We start from the raw sequence: 24,766 nt of genomic DNA on the forward strand, positions 1-24,766 counted from the left end.
TTGATGGTGACTCTCAAAATCGCAAAGGCTTTAATGGATGCCACAGTTCTGCTATTACTGTTAATTTCAATATGTGATTGAATAATCACTATTACACATGGGAAAAGATGCAGTCATAGGCTTCATGCAGCTGACTTGTGAGGGGAGCTGCTGTGACCCAGAGCCAGGATGAGCACTGTGTGCTCACTGTGGGTTCCCCAAGCATCCTTCGCACTTCACATATGGGGTACTACACACAGCAGACCAGTAACAGTGACTTGAATGGAAATGTCTTCAAAAACCTGCTCACTGCTTGGCACCTCAGGGGTTAGTGCAAGAGCAAACCTCCATACTTTCCCTCCAACGTTCCTCTTTCTCTTCTCTCCCCAAAGCACTGCCTTGTCTGTCCTCAAACCAAAAAGCACAGAGCATAACCTACATCATAGCTTTGACAGAAGATTGTTTAATGAGGTCCCCATATACTTTGCTGTTAATGTGTCCATTGGAGAACTGTATATGTAGGCTGTTAAAGCTGTTATATTGTCTTGTCAGCTACGAGGGATAAACTTGCTGCAGTATTCCCACAACAGTGCCCATCACATGTAATGGGCAGTGCAGTGTGATGCAAAACATACTTCACCTTTAATGTCAGAGCATCAGTATGTAATTGCACTGGGCTCTTACCTGGGCCCCTGTTATTTCTGTCAGTTTTGTTCCTTGGTAATTGCTCCAAAAGTGTTCCATTTTATGACAGACTGGCACAAAGCCAAAGATTTTCAGACCACTTGTGCTAGCATTTATTTTATTTTTTTTCAGTAATCTTTTAGCATTTGCTGGCTGAAATGTCCATAATTTTAGCATAATAATTCCTTCGCTATTAATAATAACTTAGTTCTCAAGCTAGTTAAGTGAAAAAAGGGCATTTCTATATTCTGTTGAAGTCCTTATTTTCTACAGCTCTAAATCAGAGAAAAAAACTAATTGTGGCACATCATCTTCAATTTCTTGCCATTATATAAAAAGTACAGATTTATAGAACTGCACAGATCACCTCTGCAGCCCTATTAAAACCCCTTCCTACGATTCATAGGAATGTGACTGTAATTCTCTAGAAATTACCTTAAGGATATATCCAATTTTTTACCAACTCAAGGCCAAGTTACTCCATCTTCCTATCCTTGATAGGTATTTGTCTAAGCTGTTCCTAAAGCCTTCAGAAAGGAACAAGGTATTTTCACCTTCAGAAAATCACAGAAGCATAGGCAAAGCAAAGGCACGTGACCCCTGCGGTAGCCGATCACAGCCAGTCCCAGTCCCACACTGGCAATGCCCTAGGCAAGCTCATGAGTGCGGTGTGCTGGGATGAAGCGTGGGAAGAAAACATGCTGAGCTCAAATAGTTCAGCTTGCGGTAATTTGGCGGCTCCCCTGTGGCACAAGAAATCTCAGCGTGTTGCTTGGCTGAGCTTTGAAAGTGGTTCAAAATGCAACAGAAATAGAGATCTGGCTCTTGAAAGAAATGTGAAAAATTGTGCTGAAGTAAAAAGCTTCATTGACAAGAACAGCTTCGAACCACTCCTCTGCCAGAACTACCGAAGCCTGGGTCTAGTTTTGGCATCAGTAATTTTTACCTGAGCCTTGTCAAGCCTCCAAACAGCCAGTGCATTTATCTCACTGACCAGGTAGCAAGTCGAATCACAGAACAATGATCATCCCCAAACTACACTTAAACAAGGGGGAAGTGTATACTCTAAGCACTTGTCTATGCTTCCAGCATCTCTAAAGAATTCTTCAATTAGTCAAAAAATGGCAAGGAAATCAAAATGACCAGATATAAAAATTTTTACTGATTATAGATGCTATGAGTTTCAGTTTCAGTGAACTAAGGACCCCTTCTACTCTGAAGGACACTGGAGCACATAATGTGAAACAGCTATACATAATAAAACATTTTTTATTTCGTATTGCAACAACCCCTCCTGAATTTATGCATTACATTCGCCAGCAAAAAATGCATATGTGCCTGAAATAAAAGATGATGAGAAAGGAATGTCATTGTATTTACTACTATTTCCTTGAAATTTCACATTCATTACCATTTCAACCTGCAGATACGATCATATTTTTATTTCCCTGGGAAAGGTGCAGGCCTGAATATCTCTTAAAGATCATAATGTAATGAACGAACAAAAGAATGTTAAATGTAGAGAAAGAAATTAAAAGAGTTCCAGCTACAGAATGTTTGTGCTCCAATAGTTCTTAAGCACTATCAGAAGCCCTCACCCTTGTGGAACTGTGACCTGAACACTATGATGTCTTTGCCATAGTCACATGCCCCATGCCTTGAATCAAGGAGTTAATGGCCTGCTGCAGAGACCACTTCTTATTTTCACAGAATGATGAGTGTCCCTAATAAAACATTTCAACACAGGACTGTGACCAAGCAAGCTCTTTGCAGTTTCATGTTTAAAACTGTTGTTTCCCCCTTGATCGATCAAAAACATCACATGGATCATCTTAACTAAAGAGGAACATAACTTGAATGCCATTTTTGCTACTAATACCAGGAAAATTAACTACTCAACTAAGTTTCGGGGACAACTTCACCAATTTTGTCCACGCAGATGACCTATACATATCACATAAGATATTCAGGATGTAGAAAATACAGCAATAGAATGACTCAAAATTTCTCCATTCAACAGTAACACCATTCTGCATTCAAATTCCTGATACGCAAGAACATATCATAATGACATATTAGTGACAGATGTTAGGAAATTCCCACAAAATGTGAATGAGGTGTTATCCACCTCTGACATTAATAGAAATATCTGTTAAGGAACTTCATCATTTGCGTGTTCTGTGATCAAATGTTTACATTTTATATGTTTTACTAAATGCTATCATAATTTATAAGAGAAGACATTAATTTTACCAGTGGGAAGTTTTCATATTCATTTATGATAATAAAGAAAGGATTGGGAATCAATCTGAACATCACAAGTCTGGTTGGAGCACAAATTAAAAGGGGATGAATGGAGACGAGTGACTTTATGTGGTACTCCATTCTGAAGTACTGGCCACAAAATGCTACATATGGAACAAATGAACCAACAAAAACCACTTAATTTACACTACCATAGGAATGTAGTCTATTTCTTTTTCTAATTCCTTTCTTCACCTAATTTAAATAGTTACAGTATATGTATGTACATATATATATTATTATTACATATAAGGTATCACTCAGCATGGGCAGTTTTTAATCCTTTGTCACAATCCAGAGTAATTTATAGAAACATATGAATCACTGAGATTATAAATACCCTTAATCAAACAAAAAGAAAGCCCACATCTGCAACATCAGAAAGCCTCAGTAGGGGTCATGTACTGCTGTGGCTAGCTTGATTTCTTTTTGGATACTGGGACCAGTGCTAAAATCAATATGCTGACACAAACGTTCATTTTCTGTAATGCTTGTTGAGCAAGCACTGCAACAGTAGAGCCTTCAAGAAAAGAAATGATTCCCATCACCATGAATAAGAATTGTCATATATTGCATGACAACCTGTATCCTCACCCAGCTATGTAAAAATTACTATTCATAGTTTTGTGAAGTCGGCAGTATTACACTGATTAATTGCATATGGCACTTTTCATTCCTTACTTAATTTTATTTGCTTATTTTTGGTGTAGGCTTGGATTTTATTATGACAGTTCTGGAAATCTGTCCAATGGACTTTAAAATTCTAATATAACTTTCTAAACTGGAGCACATTTCTCTTACCTTTTATCGAATGTTGTGACATTTGATTCTAGTAAAAGTCCCAGAACCTGTTCTTAAATTTCTGTTTCTGAACATAAGTCAAGCTAATGGTCATCAACAATTATGGCCTAGCAGTAAGTCTACTGATTGAAATTTGTTCAAGTTAAAGCATTTTTTGCTTAGCAAATCTACTCACCCCGACAATGCACACCTTCATCGTACCCATCAGAACAGTCATAAACACCATTGCAGAGCTGGGACAAGTGAATGCATCTGTTTGTACCAATGCAGGTCATATAATTCAGCGGGCATTTGAAATCTGCTTCTTCAGGACCTAAAAATAGACACAGAAAATGCATTACAGAGACTTTTGTATCTACAACAATGCAAAACAAAAATAAGTTCTACATTGCATGCCATTTCCACTTGGAAGAAAAGGGCAACGCTCCATGTATTAATCCACTCTGAAGCTTTTTAGTGCATCGTCACTGCTGTAGTTTGGCAAATTAAAACCATCAAGTAAAGATTAGTGCAATTAAAAGGAAATCAGTGGGTCAGAGAGGATTACTTCCCAAAGTACGTATAATAAAATATTGGCTTTTCTTCATATTAAATTCCACAGATGCTAAAATAAAACTTTACAAACATTACAGTGTGATAGTTGTGCAGTTGCCTTGTGAACCATCATTTCTATGCTCATAGCAAGAATAGCTCAGTATTAATATTTCCTGCTTTGCTATACAGTCTTAGCTCTCTGTGAAAATACATATACATCACAGAATCACAAGACTGTAGCAAATGGAACTGACTGCTGGAGATCACCTTGTCCAACCCTTCTGCTAAATCTGGTTCCCTATAAGTAAAGCAGGCTTCCTAGCAAATGTTCCATATTTATGGCTTCATTAGATCAGAGAATCTGCCCCTCCATCCCAGAAAGGTACTTGGAACAGCATGACAGTGAGAGAACAGGGATGCTGTGGTAGCTCCCTTGGGGACACCAGCTCCTTAACTCCAAACAGTTAAGTACAAGGATTTTTGAGGCTCTTCTGTTTATCACTTTGTGACGGTTCTAGCTGTTAAAAAGAAAATTATAAATAAATAAGCAGCAAACTATGTAATTTCTCATGATAAGGACTTTGGGGCTTCTAACACACACCAGAGAACATTTGGAGGTCTGAATGGTGTCGCACATTTAAAGGATGACTCATAACTTATGTGCGGTGTATGACTAGCTACACAGAGACTGGAGGTGTAGAAATTGCCAGGAAGCAACTTGAACCTCCTTGACTGCTCGTATTGGAGTTTGGGTCTGTGCTAAGCTGACAGCTTGTACCATTCCTCAGGGGAAATATAACCAAGGATGCACTGTGCTCAAGTTGCTTTCACCTTCTGCAAGGAGCTAGCTCTGAGATGAAGGGCAGAGAAACAGAAAGAAACTGAGAGCTGCTTCCTCCCTGAGAAAAGCTCAGTGCAGGCAGATCGTGTCTCTTGGAGCCAGCAAAACCAAGCAGAGCAAAACTCCAGAGGGGATTTAGGATTTTTGAACACATTTAGATAGTTCCTAGTGTGGCCCACTAAATGAAAATGCTAACCTAAAAAAACTTGTTCTAATGCAAAGACATGGAATAAAATCTTTCACCGCTGTCCTGTCTATCAGTAGGCTGCCCACCATTCAGAATGGGCACCACAAAAGACCAGAGCTCAGAGGAAAGTCTCCAATTGCATCCCTGCCACCCATATCGCTGATTAACAGAGAAGCTGGGCACTGTTTCTAGGGATAAAACTGTAATGCATGCAGGGATGAATGCATGGTGTCTGGAGTGCATCATTTTTATTATAGGCATGATCTACAGCTTTTCAGAAAAACTGTATTCCTAAGATAAAGGGTTTAAATATCTTCTGCATGAAAATAAATGAAGCAACTATTCCCACTGTGTTTTAGGTTAAATAAGTGCTTAGAAAATGTACAGACATTAAAATTCTTCACCACTAACACATTTTTTCCTATGTTTTCTGTTAAAATTCAAGGGGAAATTGACAAGATAGTTGAGAGATGACTAAAACTTGTCCTAAGTGTTTGGGCTTGAAGACAGTGGTAAGAAAACCCACTGAGAAGGAGAGAGGCAAGGCAGTACAAAGTGGGGGCAATGCAGCCCTATCCCCTTCCATTTGAACATAGGAACACAGGGTGGAGTTTTGCCTTTTGGTGTTGTTTATGCTTAGCTTTTTGGCATATTCTTTCTTTCTTTTGCCCCTTACCCGGGGGTAGGACGCTTTGGCCCAAGAAGCAGCCCATGTGCACACAGCTCCCTGCTATACCTGTCTGCTTCCACCAGTACCAGCCTCACTCTGCAGGGCTCCCAGAGAACTAAAATAAAGCAACAGAGAGCAGCCATGAGCTCAGTGTCACAGAGGCCATGCAAAACTGAAGCATTCTATTTGATTCCCTTTTCAGTTCCATGAGGACTCAAAGGCACCCACAGTTTAACGCAACCAAACCAGCGATCTGATTTGCCTGCCATGGCTTGTTTATTCATTGCTTTAGAGCCACTGTGAATAGAGCGTGAGGCAAAGGAAGAAAGACTTTTTCTTTAAAAAGTGAACATTCATAAAAAATTCCTTAGACCTGTGAACTATGGAAGCCATGGCAGATTGCTTAGAGTGCTTTCAGCATTCCTGATCAAAAAGAAAATCTAAGTCCTAGGCCAAAAACAAAACCACCCATAAGCATATGTGCTTTTCTTTTAAAAATAATGAGTGAAAATAATGATTCTCTTAATTAACATTTAAAATCTCACCAGCAGAAAATCTGATAAGCTCAAGATTTCGGTATTTCATTTTGACTATATGATTTTTTCTCTTAAAATACAAAGATTCCTTCAGGACATATATACTGCAATTTAAAATCTATTCTCTAACTTAGAATCAATAGTAGGGGGACTTCCTCAATTACATTTCTTTCAGGAGGAATAGTCGGGTGGGAAACTGGAATATTGCTTGCTATGTTTTGCTTTCAAGACAGATTTAGTACATCACTTGTAAAAATAAAAAGGTTGATTGATTTCTTATGCTGATTAAGATAAACTCATATATACTCTGTGTTTCTTTACTAGATGCTATGGAGATACAATATCTTTTGCCCAGCTGACCTACCTAAGAAGGTAAGTTCAGTTCAAAAGAAGCAGAAACATCTACAAAATGACTCCAAAAGGTACCAGGCCCCAATTACTCAGTGCTGTCAATGAAGTATGACAGTGTGTTCCAAGCCCCAGAGCTGCCCCAATCACCCACAATCTTCACTGAACTACAACAACTAAAAACAACCCTACTTAGCTAAGCAGCACTGTGTGTTGCTCTGCCTTCAATGCAGCACAGCCCTCTCCTGTGGAATGCTGCCCTACTGCTGCACATTCTGAACAACCTAATGCAAATAAAGATGAGCAGCTTTTTATCTTGTTTACTCCTCTCGCCTTTTCCTTTAGCAGACAGCCACTTCTGGCAGTTTTATCAAGTGAACTTTGGGAAAGGAAATTTTAAAGTGTTCTTCTTCAACATAATCTCAGTGTATTTTACATCAGTGCAAGAACGCTAAGAATATAAAAGATGGATGGTGTCTTTTCTTCCCTTCAAAAGACACAATAATTCCTAGCCTTGCAGGCTGGGGAAAAAATAGTCAAAAGTAGTGGATGTAATTATGGTAATACAGCATCCCTGTGCTTCAAACACTCATACCACATTGGTATATAGAGGGTAGCGAGGATGGAAGGAGCAGTGCAGTTCTATAGATTCAGATTTAGGAAACAGAATATGTAACCATATTTACCCCACAGTGGGTGCAGGTCAGGAACAAGCCCAGTGAGGGTGTCAGTCTCAGAGACAGCAGGTATATGGAGAACATGTCACTGTTATTTTCCCCACACTAGGCCTTGGGAGCAGTCAGAAAGACAGCAGGAGGACAATGATTTATTTCAGATCCAGATGCCTTTGGCTACTTGACCAGAGTGACCATTTATGATTTGGCCACACCTTACCAAGGCTCAATCTACTTTTGGAGCATGTGATGAAGAATGACAAACATACAGCATTATGGTTTTGCTCAACCTGTGCAGCATACAGTGAATCCAGCTAATGGCCCTACAGCCCAGGTGTTTATCCTTCCACAGGGGCTGAGAAGAGTCCTTAGGCTATCCTCCAGCAACAGGGCATGTAATTGATCCCTCACCTCTGCTTCCCCACCAAAGGCAAACCATGAGAAGGTATTAAAGCCCACTGCAAAAACTAGCAGAGACATTTTTATCATGCAATTTGATATGGAATCAGTCTTGAGGCATATTTATAACCAACCCTCTATCTGTGTTGCTTCATGCTCATGCTATATTAAATTTCTAAGTAGACGATGCAACTGGGAATGTTCAAGCTGATTATTTCCACCGGGTTTTGTTATCGAAAGCGAGGTAAAAATGTTTTCTCATCAGCAAAAATTACGGATGAACATTTCATTGTGAATGTTTCTTTCTAGAAACATCCTCCAAATTTAATTTAAGGCACAACACTCAATGCTAACTCTACAGTTATAAAGTATGAATAAAAGATATTTGGCAAGGCCGGTAGAGATAGTCAGACAGGAGGAGGCATGCTATAGTGCTTAACACAAATCCAATGTCTATAAAAATTGACTGTAGTCAAAAACAAACCCTCACTTCTCACAGACTCATTTAGAAATGCTCATATGTGGCAAATAAAATGTAGCACAGCTGCTGGTTCTGAGTTTGGTGGTTTCACCTTTGTCTTTCTCAGGACAGTTTTTACAGGGGTTTTTTTCTTACAACATCTCAGATAAGCAGTTAGCTTGCAATTTTAAATAACAGATGAAGCAGAGAAAAGTAGCACATCCCTTTTATAACAATGCATTTAATTTACTGGAAATCCAGCAATTTTCTAGCAGCTCTAACCCTGAGCTATCCTTAGCCACAAGGAACAATTATTCCAAATCATAAGATGTCTTCAAATTTTACATCTGTGTCGTACACCAGCTGCCGTGACAGTGAGCAACTACCTACACACAATCTTTTCTGCTGACTCAGAGCTGTGTGGGTGGGACTTCTGGAAGAAGAACATTGTCCTGGTGCTCACCTCAAGCACCAATCCAGCAATGGACAGAATGTGACCCAAAGACAATACCTGTAATGATGCAAATCCAGAGTTGCTCAAAATGACTTGTCCTGCTCTGACTGCAGCACATATTCCTCTACTGAAGTTTTAGCATAGCAACTACTAAGGTTTGCTCTGAAGTATTGATGAATGCATTTGATTAATTACTGTAATTAAGCCAAAAGAGCCCAATGTTTAAAAAAGAATAACCCACACAACTGTTTAGATCTCTCTGCATAAATACAAGCTAGGATGAAAGTACTCCACCATAAGACAATGCAGAGCATGGTTTGTCAAACACACTTGTAGGATTACAAGTCCTAACTGCCTGAAGAACTCATTCTTAAACAGATATCACATCTATATCACAACTAAATCTACAGTTTAATTACCAAGACTTTAAAATACCAGCATAAATTTATGGAAATTATTTAAATCTTTTATTCTCTGGTATACATACGTGCAAAGGATGATACATAAGGGCTTATGTATCATAAGTTAGCCCTTATTCATTCTTTGCTTCTCTTACTTATTCTTGTGCTTTATTCATCCACACAGACAGACAGTAAGTTTGAAATAACCTTCAACTAGCTTAGTCATTCAGTTGTCCATAAGAGAACAATAATAAACACATATGCTAAGGTATAGACAATTGGAAAGAAGAAGAAAGCAGGCTAAGTATTGTGGCATTGGAGGCAGAATAATAGCTGCAGTCTCTAATCTCACAAACACAGCACAACCTCCCTAAAATAATGTTGAACTAAGAGAACAGGGACAGCAGTGGTGAGTGGGACTGAGAATGTGCAAATGAATGAGCATACTTACTGCATGCCATGCTAACTTGAAACGTAAGAGGTGAGGTTGCTAAAGACTGTAGAAAATAATACTGGGAGGGGAAAAACAAGAGAGAGAGAGCAGAACTTCAGAAATCAAAAGCTTGCTTTGAGTCATCTCTGAAATGAGGGCTCTGTATTGATTCACAGCCCCCACACACATCTAGCTTTGAGTACCTCTACCTAGAGGCAGAAGTACGACACAGTCAGCCCTCTGGAACCCACCTCCTCCCCTTTTCAGGAGCTTTGGCTCTTGGCTCTTTGTACAGGAAGAAACACTGCTACCCAAGCCCACGTTTCCCAAAGCCAGTCAAGTATTTGCCTTGATCTTACTCTGCATTTCACATGCCAAGATTTAATTCAGTCATTCAAGAGCTCATACCAAAAGTAAAAAAAAAAAAAAAGGAAGGAAGGAAAAAAAATGGAATTTGCTTCCAAGGGATAATTTACAATTTGTGTGCTATTGTAGACTAAATACTTCAAAAGGTTATCCATCTGTAAAGCTTAACAAGACCCATTCTTGCACGTAAAACTCCAATTTTTATAGACCTGTGATGGGCTTTCAGTAGCAGCAGTAGTATTAAATACAAATGAACGCAGAGGTGCAAAATGCAGCATATTGATATTGGGTTTATACAACTCTACAGTCTCATGGCTTTTCCTTCTTATCTGTGTGCTTTTTCTAAGTGCTAGAGAAAAGCAAACAGCAGACAGCCAAAACCTAATATTATACACTAAGTTTAATTGTTTAAACACTTCTATCTGTTTTAAAACAAGAACACTGTTTGCATACTCTCATTACAATGACTCTGCCAGTAGCTGTATTTGAAACGCCTCTCCAGTAAACACTTTTCCTTTGGCTGTGTTTTCCCTGATCACTGCTTTCTGTATGTCAAACACTTGCTCACCTTCACTACACAGAAGTAAATAATTAACAGAGCCACAGGACTCATACCTTTTATTGCAACGTAGCTGGTAGCCACTGGAGAAAAGTAAGAAAATGATGTTAAAGATTACACAAAGGCTGACAAAGAGCTAAAACAGATAGAAAGAAAATCTTTATAAAATAGCTCAGCTTTGGATCATTATCCAAAAACCCCTCTGGGCACATATGGGCTTGGACAGGGCTGAAGTCAGAACACAGCTCTTCTGCTGATCACACCTAAGGGGCCATCACAATTGGGACTTCAACTTAAAAGCAATTTTTGCCTAAGAGGAATCTACCTACTGAAGCAGTAATCTCACTGATAATAGTAAAATCAGCTCATAATAACAAAACCCATCTAGATTCCTCAATGCAGCTGGGCATCTTGCATCCTAAAATTACCTCAAAGAGAAATTTAACCTGCCAGAATACTATGCTTGTGAATAATGCCAAAACCCATCTAATGCAATAATTCTACAAGACTGTACATCTTTTCCTTTCACTGGGTAACTCTTAAATTAACAATTTTAGGGTTCAATCACTTGTGAACATGCTTTTCTTTTTTTTTAAAGCATAGTTAAAGATGGTCAGAAAGATTAATGATGATAAAAAGGAAAAACAAATATTACCTGCCTATCAACTTGCATTATCTTAAACAAACTACTAAACAAACAAAAATCTTTAAGTACTATCAGAAAATAATAATAAAAGTATCTGGTTCTAGAGAAAATAGATTGGTGTCTCAGAGAAGAATGAGGAATCCACAAGAGGACCCACATTCCATAAACTCTTCTGGAAAATCAACTCATTTCTTATCTTGCAAGACTCAGCGTGCCAGCGATGTTTGATTAAAGGCAACAATAACACAATTCTCACCATTACAATCTTCCATCACAACTGCCCAGCATAATATAGTTGCGCTTCAATGAGTTTTAGTATTTTTATATACTTGCTCAATGACCGCAGTTTCAACTTATGCAGTAAAACTTACCCACACCGACAGCAAGAGGAGAGAATTTATGTTCTTTGCCACAGTCCCTTAAAAAGCTAAAACACAGTTTTACTAAACTATTGTATGTAAGATGCATCAAAATATATAGAAGGATTACAGTACGTGCCTATAATTAAGCAAAACCATTGTTAATGCATATTTTCTGACTATTTTTGGAGAACAGACTGTCAAATATTTGTCAGGGCAGGCTGCTGGAAGAAGTGAAAAAAAAGCCCTCAGTTTTCCAGAAGCAAAAATAATTAATATTCTTTGTATTTGGAGAAACAGAAGAGCTTTTAAAATGGATTTTTGGTGACTTACTGCAGCACACTAAAGCAATACATCTTGATCAATGAAGAAAGAAATGAGTATTTTCTTATGAAGATGGCCATAGCACATTAGTTGTAAGGGATCTATTTTTAATATGGAGATTTTTACTTAATTAGTGTCACACATCTCAGGGTTGTCTTGTGTCAACTCTTGTAATGACTTGACATCCATGAGTAATACAGAATGGGTTGCTAGCAGAGTCTCAGTTTGAGAAAAATGATAATGCAGTTGAACAAAGAAGCGTTAATTACTTACACAATTACAGTGCCCAATATCAGAAATATTGTAACACATCAACATTTATGTGACAGATATTTACATATTCAAAGTGTATAAATATCAGTAGATAAATGCAGAGATGGTTACAGAGCAATACGGGAATGTAATACAATGGCTGCATGTATCACAGAATGATCTCTGAATCTCTACAGAGTTCTGCCAGACATTATTAAAACCTGTTTGACTACATTTGCACACATTATCCATCTATATGCGTTTCATTCTATGGTGTTCAAGCTCAGCTCTTCATTAGACTGTGGAAATTCTATTAAAATAAGGGAATAGTAGGAGTTATTTACTGTATCATAGCTGTAACAAGCTCTGGAAATGTGATGAAAATCCTTCTATACCACATATCTTATGAGCATTTATGCATGCACACACAACCTCAGAAATGTCTATGCACTGAGAAGGAATTTACCAAGTTCATATTTGCATCAGCAGAACTGGAATTCAAACCTAGAAATAGTTCTCAAATCACAAATAGCATGAAATATCCAACAGCTACCCAGATTTATCATATAAAATACGAGTGTTTTGAAAATATGAAAGGATTGGAGCACACACTGATTTTAAGCAGCAAAAACAAAGTCTCTCTTTCTTGCAATACATTAAGGTTCTTTAGTAGATCATGTTAGCATCTACATGCATGTTTTATTTATGATTTTGGGCTAGAAATTTACCATTAAAATGCATAAATGTGTTCTAAAAATACATGAAAATTAAGCTTAAAGGGCCAACACCTTCCAAGTATTTGAGCTTTATTAAACCTGCATTACTTATTCATTTTAAACTTTATCTTATATGTTTGATTTAGCTTTACCACAGTAACTTAGAAATGCATCTCATGCATTTTTTAAAATGAGCAAGGTAGTATGCAATCAAAGTTACTCATTTTTATTTTGTACACAGGTAAACAAATGTGAATTACCACTAATTAAATTCAATTGCGTGACTTGTTTTTTCTTATGCAGCCATGCACTGAAATGATGGGAGCCAATTTTAATTGTTTTGAGTACAAACTTTAAGACTATAAAATAATGAGATTTCTTGGGCAATACACAATGTTAGGTATGAATAACAGGGTTTCATACTGCACAGATGCTGAAGGTCCTATTTGATTCAGTCACTGGATCATAACTATAAACATACCAGGAATGTTTTATTTTCAGATGAAAAATCATGTAAAACCATCATGCATGTCAAATGAACATGGTTGTGTCGGACTCCTTTGATTGCTGTTTCCTGTCTCTCACTACATACCTACACCTCTGCTTCCCTAAAAACAACCACAGGTGAGCCAAAACTCATACAGGACAAAAATTAGGATAGCTGGTAAAGATATGAATACATTGTGCATTACTTACGGGAAACATGAAATTAGTATTTTGGAGAGGCAAACAACACACTTGGAAGTCTGATATGTACTGCTCAGAAAGAAAACAAGCTTTATATGTTTACCAGTGAGAAAATAACCTTCCTCATTTCCTACTCTTTGAAAGACTTCTTATACTCCAATGCCTCTTGTTTCCTTTCAAAGTAAAGAAGCCAAAGCTGTCCGCAGATTTTTTTCTTTAAAATCACTCAGAACTTTTATAAACATTAATTTTGTGTTTATTCGCTATTGCTCCTCTTCACTACTGCACATCTTCAAAAGCTCTTAATTCAAAATCCGGAGCAGATGAGGCCTGTGGGGTGAAACTAGGCAATTGTTGGACAACTAAAGCCAACACTGTGCTTGGAAAGGCCTGTCAGGCCCCGCAAGGGACACCTATTTTCACTTCCAATGCCTAAATGCATGAGGTAGATCAAACCTGAGATGTTTGCACAGCATGCCAGGTAGGGATACCAGCTCAGCTCCCACAGACTTTAAGTTCATTTCCTTTGATTAACTCTAGCAGCGATAAACCTGAGCTTACAGAGATGCAACAATATTAAAGCTGATTCTTAAGGGCCTAAGGCAAAGAGGAAACTGAATATAATTTCATATTTCCTGCCAAGAAATGAATTGCGGGTTAAGAAGGATGTGAGTCGCCAACAGACTGAAGAATTTTCATTGTATTCCTCTGTTTTATAATAGAGGTAGGGACATTAACACAGTTGTCTGATTGAGAGCTGTCCATTTGCTGTACAAACCCACACAGCAGAGCTGTCTGTACGTGCATAATAGCTAAGAAACAGAAAGCCTGCAGGGATCCAAGCCTCTGCCAAACTACCCATTTTTGCCTTGTTAATCTTGTGTAAGCTGAAAAACCATCAGATCTCTCTCTACTGAACTCTTCATTTTTCTCTGACAAAAAGCCGAGCCCAAAAACAACATTTGTATTTCTGTCAGTGATTGTCCACTTCTTGTGACATTTTTTGGATGCCTTCCTAAACCTAACATCCATTAACGTGATGATTATTTATCCCTGATTTACTCTTTCAGAAATGATGTTTCATTTTTGTGCTACTGAAGTTTCAGCTTAAAAGGTCGGATATCTCTTCCTTCTGCTCTTTGACCATTTGTCTCAACTACAAAGAGTGTAAGTTAATAGTAGAGTTGGAAGGAAGTAAATTTTATTCTTGTTAATTTTCACATAAGTTTTCTGCATTTCCCATGATTGTGATCATTAAAAATAAGAGAAACCCACACCATAAAGAATGGACCCAGACTCTGGAGCTCTCTACTACAACAAAAACTTGAAAAGCAATGGATTTCCCTTTTTCTCTGCTGTTGTCCTTTGGATGCTTTTATGTGGGGGGAAATACATCAGTGAGCTCTTGGGGGACTTTTTTCCTATCTTTTGTTTTCTTTGCCTCTGGGTGCTTTGGGTGGTTCTGCATTTATTGTACACCTTAAAAGAAAGGCATTGAAGCTCACAGTGTACAAATATTGGATGCATTTTTCCTTGCAAATACGGAGCCTAACTTTCAGATCTGTTCTTCAGAATCTTAATTCCTCCACCTTTACTAGCAGTGGGCATGCTTCCATGTAATTCTCCCTTATCAGGGGAACAAGTAAACCTCCTGGCCTTTGTAGCAGCATACAAATACATTTCAAGGACCTTATGTTATGTTTAAACAGAAGTGCCTTTCCTATTTACTTTCAGAAAACTACAGTTGAGAGGCTTCTTACTTCAGGCAGTGGTTTGTGTGTCTTGGAACATGAATTTTAGTGTTAGAAGTTGTTTCCAGTCACACTGCCTTCCGAATAGTTACAGAATCCACACTCAAGTACTGACATTAAAGATAAACAAACAAATCTGTAACTATACAAACTCATATCAGCACAGTCAAAATTAAACTGAAAGTATAGAACAGGATCTCAGATAATAGATTAGGAAATAGGAGCAAGAAGCAAATGTGGAAAAAAGTACCAACATGATCTATAGCTACTCTAAAACCATTGTGATTTTTTCCTACAAATTTTGCTGAACGACTCTGATTAATGATTACAAAAATAGCTTCTTCTTAATTTAAATGAGCTGAAAATGTAAAGTCTTACATATCTCTCTACAACACTTAATAACTTTACTTATATGTCTACAAATTGATTTGTATAGCCCTGTAAAAGTTCCAAAGACATTCTAAGTGCTCACGTTGCTCCCCTGGCAGACACAAGCACCCATCAACTGAAATATATTTAATCCAAGGACTAAGTAAACTTCATTTCCCAATTAAGCCCTTGAAGAAATGGCCACATTTTTTGAATGCCTAAAGACAAAACCCTGTTCTGAGTTTCCAAAATCCCTTTATTCTTATTCAGAATATACATTTTACACCCACAAAATCGATGCGTCAGACTATTGATGCTCTGGACATCCACTGCCAGGATGTTAACTGGTTTAACAAGTAGATCTCAAGACAAGCAAAGCATTTTGCTCATCATTCAGCTTCTTTTCCAGGGGCGTTCCATTATTTGATGACTAACTGCTGTGCTGAACATCCTCTTTCGTATTACACAGTTAGACTTTTACACTGGTTTGGGGAAGCGTGAGCCAGCTTTTCTGTAAGAGCCGCTGTGCCATAGAGGTAATGGAATTCATGCTTGGCCTATTGTGCAGAACTGTCAATTTCACTCCTGCACGGCTATTTCATAGTGGGCTTTTAGTTCACAGTAAATCTCTTCCCTTTCTGAACAAGAACGGCAAATTATACAATTAGTGTCCTTTTATAACCAAAGAAAGAAATCTAAATGTTAACTAAAACAATTTTTTCTTCTTCACGTTCATTCACTACAACATCTTGAGCTTCTTGGGCCACATTGTTATTTCTTTCCCCACACTTTCCATTTCATCTCACTTCTATTTACTACCAGCACTTCATTTTTCTGAATACTTTTGCATTTATGTTTCCACCAGTATCCATAAGCCCCTGTGTCATAGCAAGTGACTGAGCTTGATATACTCTGACCATTGTATTATTCAATTCACCCTTACACCTTAACTTTATTAACTACTTTAATTAAAACTGATAGCATCCACACACAGTGTCTATTTCAACAAGCACCATCTCTTGCTCCCCAGCAAAACTAACAGATTCCAGCACAATTCTTTGCCTTGCACAATCAATAAATTTTAGATTACATCCTAGATATCTGCACTGTCCGTGTTTGTAGCTCTTGGTTCACATCAGCAAAGATCAGTAAATACAATAATTTTTTTCTCCTTTGTTTTTAAGAGGCAAGTTGAGAACACTTTAGCTTTTCACAGACCACCTGGTTTGTGCTGGACACATGCCATAGTCATATAAATACCTACAGAAAGAAACTTATTTGGTGTTGCTATAGTTTATCCTTTGACACTCTTAGTCTTTAAATCACTTGTCTTTCCTGGTTTATAACCCATTTTACCCTCACTTGGAGGAAATCATCCTCTTTTACCAGGCTTCTTTCACAATTTATTTTAAATATAGCATGTATGTGAACTGAAGAAAACAAATAATCAGTCTCCTAAAGGGCCTGGAGTCTTCTGCTACCTCCCACCCCTTCTTCAATGGACAAAGGGTAACGTAATCAGGTAGATAACTTTTAGATCACGAACAAGTGATGCAGCAAGAGTTATTTCAGCCTTGACAGGCAACTCCACCCTCCCTGTCATGCACACATTACAATTCAGTGAAATGAAAAGCAGTTTTCAATGGGGAAAAATTGATTTTATGCCTGCACTGAACTTGGCAAAACAGACTCATAAAGATAGGGCTAGTTTGTCTGTTTATTTGTTTGTTTTCCTCAGGTTTCGAAACGTCTTAAAATGATTTTATTTATTTATTTGTTTATTCTTCCCAGCAGTCTCCCTCCAGGTTTTATGAAGGATGGTTCTCACTATCAAAGACCACCTTCAAGTCAGAGGCAAAATCCTACAGATTCACTCACAGAGCTGGCAACCAAACATTTTAACTCTTTCTATGTTCTGCTTAGAAAACTGCAAGTAATTAAAACCATTCTCTCCTCCTGAACGCTAACTTGCAGACACAATGGCTATGCATCTTTTTCCTTTTACAGGAGCCTAAGAGGATCATAACACAGTGCTGTAGTGATGCTGAGAAACCTCCACCATCCCATTGGTAGGGCGAAGTTTGATCGTTTTCAGCACATATTCCAGCCCAACAGTATACTGCATGTTAAAGAAACGGATTCTCCTATTCAGCCAAGCACGTCATCCTTCAAATCTGCATCTTTTATTTTCCAAGTGGCAATGTTGTAACCACTAGATGAAAATTTCCAAAGCTAGAATGCTTGTTTGAAGGCTGTCTTGTCACAAGCAGCTACGTTAATTAAAGTAGAAAATCCAAATGCTTCTATACTTATTGATGCTTTTGAAGGAACTGAAGATTTGACAAGCTGCTTTTCCAGCTGTTATCTCACTTTTTCACCTAGCTCTCACTGTGCCTTCCCACAAGTGTTTTTCCTTTGACCTAAAGCGATATACAACTTATCTACGTTCAGCAACTGAGAAGACTGCTTGAGTGACTTGCCATCTGTTTCCATGCAGCTGGAGATCTCTCCGTCACCCTTGATCTGAGGACAGTTGTTGACATACACAGAGATGCAAATGATTGTCAGATCTGACTGTAATCGGTCTTTTAAGAGCTTCAGTGAGCTGCTGAACACAGATATCATCTCAAGAGAGAAAGCCCCTCAGTGCACAGCAGTTCACTGACATTTATTCTTCAGGCCAGCAAAACAATCTGAGACTTTTACCCTGTTTGGTATTTAAGAGAAGAAAAAAACAAACCTAAAAGAAAAAAAAGAAAAGGAAAAAACACTGCAATCTGAAACCTATGTCCTCACCAGCAAACAACTAGAAGTAAAATGAATTCTAAAGATAAACTGAACTTCATCACACTTCTCAGTAAAAGCAAATTCTCTATATTCATAACCATTAATTTTATTATCATAATCTTCATTTTATCAATAACTAACCTAATTATCATTAAAATTTACCTTATATTTTTATATATTTTATATATAAAGATATATATATGTATATATATCAAAAGCCTGCTCCGTCTCTTATGAAATGCGTAAGCTGAATTTTAAACTTTGACAATTAGAAGATATAAGTGAAGACAATGATGTCTCACTACTCAATAAGGACACTGAATGGATCTTTCCATTGTGGTAGGCAGGTGGATAAATAAGCAGGCAGGATGGCAAGCAAAGATAAATGATATATATGGATGAATGGTTTATATTTTTCTTCTCTTTTTTTCTGAATATTCTTATACTTCTATTCTATTCTTATACTACCTGAAACCTGCTCAGAAGGACAGACATTATGAAAGGAAAGGAAAGCAGAGAGTGAATGGAGAAGTATACCCATCATCGATTTCTCTCTTCTGCATTAGATGAGGGGGGGGAAAAAAGGCAGACAAAATGCACATGAAAACACCATTTACATTGATAGAGATAGGCTTCAAAAAGAATAACGCAAATGTTCAGAAAAAGGTACAAAATAATGCATGTGAAGTAATTTTAAGAGGATGAAGAACAGCAAACACAGGAAGGATGGAGATCAGTAATTGCATTTATAGGAGAAAAAAGCTCTGAGAGTACTGGGTTGAATAGGATTTTAGTGAACAGGTCTTAAGGAATAAGCAGCTGCCTTTATGTTGCTGACCTTTTAATGAGGCTTTTAGTCTGGAAACCTCTTCTGATAACTGTTATGAAGCCACAGAGGTGAAGGCCGTGGTGTCTGGAGGCACCTGATCTGGGCATTTAGCAGTAAGAAAAATCTTTCATTTGAGCAAGCAGACACTGCAATCTAATGACAAAAGTCACTGAACATGAAAAACTATTCCATAAACAAATAAAAATAAACAAATAAAAACAGCCAAAAAAAAGCCACTGTGACAGCAAACAGAAGGCACAGCAACAAAATACAGAAACAAATAGCAGCAGCCTGATTCAAGTATCTGGGGTTTCACAAACCAGATCATCACATGCTCATCAATAACACTATTTTAGAGATGTAATTATTGCAGTAAAATTTAAAAAGCATGAAACTTTATATGCAGATCTTAGTATTGCTACTGAGAACATGAGGTGCATTAGGCACTACATGGACTGCTTACACCAAACAAACCCTTCCACATACAAACTGAGGCATCATATAGAGAGACAGACTAAGCAGCCACCAAAAGGTAACGTCCAGGCAGGGAATCCTACACACCACACCCACGCTAAAGCCCAGTTAATGATTTTATTTACTCAGAACTATTTTAAAATGGTTTAAAATGATCAATTCCCATTTTGGAAGCACATACATAATTATCAGATAAATCATTCACACACACATGGAGCACAGACGAGAACCCAACCCTAGCAGAAGCACAGCTCATTTGCTAGTAATTATATAGTATGTAAGTGCAACTAACAGCGCTCCATCAAAATCTTTATATAAAGATTATACTCTGCAGTAACCTCCTCCATGAAACAAGAAGAATCACTATGATTTAATAAAATTATGATCCTTGCAGTCACCATTTGCTTCAAATAATAATTAAAAAAAAGAAACCTTTATAGGAATGTGTATTTCCCTGGAAACACATATATCTATACAGTCCAGGAAATAATAAAGAGAAAAAAGTGAAAGTTTTATTTAAAATAAGGGTAGTTCGGATCAAGGTTTGAAAATTATTGCCACTTAAGCCCCTGAATTCCTGGAAGAAAAGTCATTAATCGATACGTCCTTCTCATTTTCATGAGATATATATTTAGCACCATTTAGCATAACTATTGAAGCTTTGATTTGAAAAGTGCCGGATCAGGGTCTCATGGGTTTGCTAATGGAAAGGCAATAAGTAAATTATTAAATTCAAATAACTTAATTTATACAGGAAAAGGAAAAAGGCATGGAAGATCATACATAGTTGACTGCAAACTAAGTGCATGCCCAAGACATTTTTGAGCAGGTTATTTATCAGACCCAAAATCAAGATATTTTTAAGAGGTTGATATAGCTAACACCTGCATAATTAGCTGAGGATTGTGTTGCTATATTAGGTAATCAGTCATTTTTTAATTTGTTTATTCATAGCTACATAAATCAAGAGTAAATTCACAGAGAAAGTTCCCAGTCACAGTGCTATGGAACACATGCAGGTAATGGTGATCTATGCTTAGATTATGGTGAACAGCTTCATTGTGGCTGTTTATGGAGGAAGAGTTAATTGACAGTGGGGTTGACTGTCCCATGAACAATGTAGCTGTAAGGTAGTTTCTTGTGAGCCTTTTGACTATTTATGTGTCTTGTGGTGCTGTGCAATCATCGTCTGAACTCCAGTGACACTTCTTAGAATCACAGAATCACGAAGATTGGAAAATACCTCTCAGATCCCTAAGCCGAACTCCAACCCACTCCCACCATGTCCACCAACCACATCCCTCAGTTCCAAATCTTCATGGACCTTGAATGCCTTTAGGGACAGTGACCCCACTACCTCCTTGGGCAGCCTATGCCACTGCCTCACTGTTCCTTCTGAGATGAAATTTTTCCTAGCATCCAAAGTGAACCACCTCTGGAGCAACTTAAGGCTATTACCTTTCATCCTACCATTTGTTACCTGGGAGAAGAGGCCTCCCTGTTCCCTCCTTCCTTGCTTTCATCTCTTTTTAGTCAATCTATGTATGAACATCAGTACTCAGAGGTACCTGTCACTTCTACCGTACATAAAAATCTGTATTTGTGAAGGTTTTCAAGAAGAAAATAAAAGATCTTGTTATGTTAAACAAAGCCAAAAAACAATTAAAAAAAAAAAAAAAAAGCATGGATTTTATTGCAACTTGGATTGGCAAATAATCTTCAGCACACTTGCAGAAGATCGTGCTGATGAGTGAGTCAGACTTCTCTGTGTTCTTTTTTGTTCTTTCCTTTGTTCCAAGGTTAAACAGACAGATATTAACCTTGACTTTGATACTGAAGAAAGATTATGTGTGTTACTACTCAGATTAACAAGAGGAGATGAAAGGGAAAGTCTATCTTCTCAGCTTCCTTTCCTTCCTCCCAAATTTTGTAAAACCGATTACATATGATAATCGCAAAAGATCATTACCTTCAGGAACCAAGATAATTCACTCTATTTTAATGCGTTCACTTCATATTTAAACAAATGTAAGTGAGAAGGATACAAATTTTCTAGAACAGAACAGAATAGTCTTTAAAAATTGCTAATGATCAATTAGATTTGTACAGATGATCAGAAGATCTTCCTTCATCGACCCAAATGCACACTCTTGTGATGAACTGAAACATCACTCAGCCTGGTACTAAGTCAGAAATACTTTTTTTTATAGTAGAAAACTAATACAATGCAAAATTGAATTTTGGCCCTAAAGATTTGACAAGATTTGTCTGTTAATGAATGTGCAGGCTGGCGACCCAGACTGCGGCAGGGGCTTTGGAGCCTGAGTATCCTTTAGGCCCCTTCCAGTCCCAAGCCATTCTATGATTCTATGACAGGATGAATTAGCTAACACCAGCATAGAAACTTTTAGGGAAGAATAGTTATCAGCACCACACTGGATCAGCTAAATGTGGTACAGAATGTGTTCACCTAATGTGGCATGCTGATGTGCACAAAATGACCAGGACAGTTTGCAGTCAGAACAAATGCTACAAAGCATTTTATAGATATGCAAGAAGTACACCTGAGGGAACCACAGTTAGGATTCAGCTACATGGCCTTTGGGGAACACTTACAAAAGGAGACATTAGAGTATCATACAGAAATCAAATACAATACTGATTTTTTCACTTCATGAAGTGCTAAGCTCAATTGTTTAATACGACGAGGTAAAAAATAGCAAGGTGAGATTTCTTTAACAGTATTCTAAAGTGAATTTAAAACTGTGCTTTCCAATACATTGACATTTTTTTTTTTCCACAAAGTTCACACTGCTGAAATCTAAACAACCTCTCTGCACATTACCCAGGAAGTAAGAGAGAACTGAAATCTACATCCACCTACACACTGACATGAAATGCATCAAAATACTACTTTTCGCTTATTTTTCTTAACCCGAATTACATACCCTCATATAGGAAGCTTTTAACTGACACTGGTAGACTTCAAAAAATTAACTAAAACAAGAGCCTGGGAGACAGTTTCAAAACAAGATGTCTTCTGTCCTACTCTCAAATTACTTCAGGAAATGGTGCAAATGTGCCACCATTTTAGTCTGATAAGTGGTGTGCTTTCCGCTTTTTGTGCCATTCTTTTCCTTATAATACACCAGCTTTAGTCTTTGGCTCTTATGCTTATATCCTTTTGTTTACTAATTTATTTTATATGTATACATATATATTATGATTTGGTCATCTACTCTTATAGCAGGTATTTTTTTCTACTTCTTTTTATTAGTTATCTGCTTGCTTCTTTATTATTTTTTTTTCTCCCAGCTTTTTTGAATCAAATCATTGCAATATTTTACCTGCCCAGAATAAACAACATAAAGGAAAGTACTGCATGTATGAGATAATACTGCCCAACTACAAGGTTCTTTTAAAGATGTTCCATGAACCTCCTTTTTTTGTTGTTGTTGTTGTATCTTTGGAATTGAAACAGTAGTGAGTTGATGACATGTTCTATAGTTGATATAAATTGCTTCATTAATTGTTACACAGCTGCAGGAGAATATGCCATATGTGGCTCCTATTTGACATATTTTATTAAATAGTATTTTTAAGTAGCTTGAAAATAGAGTTAGAGGGAAAATTCTTTACAGAAGAGGGCAGGCCCTTGTGTGCAGCTCTTGATTTCAACAGTCAATCTTTAACTACAAAATCAATTGCTAAATAAAACCTTCATAAATTTGTTATGTCGTCATTTGCCTCTCATTTTACTATTTTATTTTTTTTTCAGTATCAATTGGAATAGCATTTGGTTCCCATTAAGGTTTGCAGAAAGGAAAAAATTGCCTCTTTTCAATGTTTTCTAAAGGAAAAATTTGTTCGATGAGTTTAAGACTCTCTCCACCTTCCCCCTATTTAAAAAAAAAGTCAGTATTTCACAGGAATTAAACATCAATTCACAGTTCGTTATTGCTGCAGACTAAGAGATTTAATTGGTCAAATAATTATTTTCTAAGAAAATTTCAGCCAATTATCTTGAATTACACGATTATTCGTCAAGAGGATGCAGCTGCAGAATGTATTTCAACAGAACATGGAATAATCCGATAATGTCTGGATAGGGTGAAGAACTTTGTTGTGGTTTTTTTTAATAGCATAGAGTTAAGGAAGAATTCCTATGTCTTTTATCCAACCTCCTAAATACCTTTTAATCTTACAAAAACTAATAATGGAATGATTGCCCAGTTGGGGAGTCTGTCCCTTGCAGTGAAGTATGAGGAGCTCCAGCTGAAGTGTTGCAGCTCTACAAAGGATGCCTGCTTATCACAGTATAAAAGGGTTAGGAAAAACATCCTTTTGATGCATGTGTCCTACAGTGTTAACCAGCATTAACCCTACTGAAGCTCAGGTAACTGTGTACACAAGATAACAAAGAAGCTCTCAACCATCACTTACAATCCAAATTTAACTTCTTTGGAACAGAGTCCCTCTATACGTGAGAATACGACCTTATCTCTGCAGCTTTGTTTCTTTCTCCTACTGATTTATATCCAGAAAATAAAACTTATTTTGGTGATAAACTTCTGAACAATATAGGCCCAATAATCATTTTCTGAACTCATAAAGCTTTTCATTACAATCACACCTCCCAAATATGACTGATTTCCTAGGATGTGCCATACTCAGTGAACATGTCTTACTTCAGGAGACAAATAGAAAAGTTCAGATCTTAAAGAAAAGTTCTCAACTTTGAAAATATTAAGATCTTGCCAAAGAGTAATAGGGGAAAATCAATCAGAACAGTATATAATAATTTAGAAAGCCAATTTGCCACTCATTTGCTCTACTATGAGCTTTTGTGAGGAAGTTCTCCTAAATGACAACAATTTGACTGGCAAATTGTAGAGCTGCAAAAGCTCATCTTTGGCATCTCCATTAAAAGGCTTTCAGCTCT

General features: G+C 37.4%; 1 protein-coding gene across 8 annotated transcripts in view; it reads right to left on the reverse strand.

Annotated features, from left to right (window-relative positions):
- The window catches only part of LRP1B (LDL receptor related protein 1B), a 547,576-nt gene that overhangs the window by 315,569 nt on the left and 207,241 nt on the right, over positions 1-24,766 (reverse strand). For all 8 annotated transcript variants that reach the window (XM_015869154.2, XM_015869156.2, XM_015869155.2 and 5 more), the window contains one exon: positions 3,944-4,081. In XM_015869154.2, coding sequence (XP_015724640.1) covers positions 3,944-4,081 — 138 coding nt within the window. The remainder of the gene's footprint in view (positions 1-3,943; positions 4,082-24,766) is intronic.

The sequence above is a fragment of the Coturnix japonica genome, chromosome 7 (assembly GCF_001577835.2).
Source record: "Coturnix japonica isolate 7356 chromosome 7, Coturnix japonica 2.1, whole genome shotgun sequence".
NCBI classification, from domain to species: domain Eukaryota; kingdom Metazoa; phylum Chordata; class Aves; order Galliformes; family Phasianidae; genus Coturnix; species Coturnix japonica.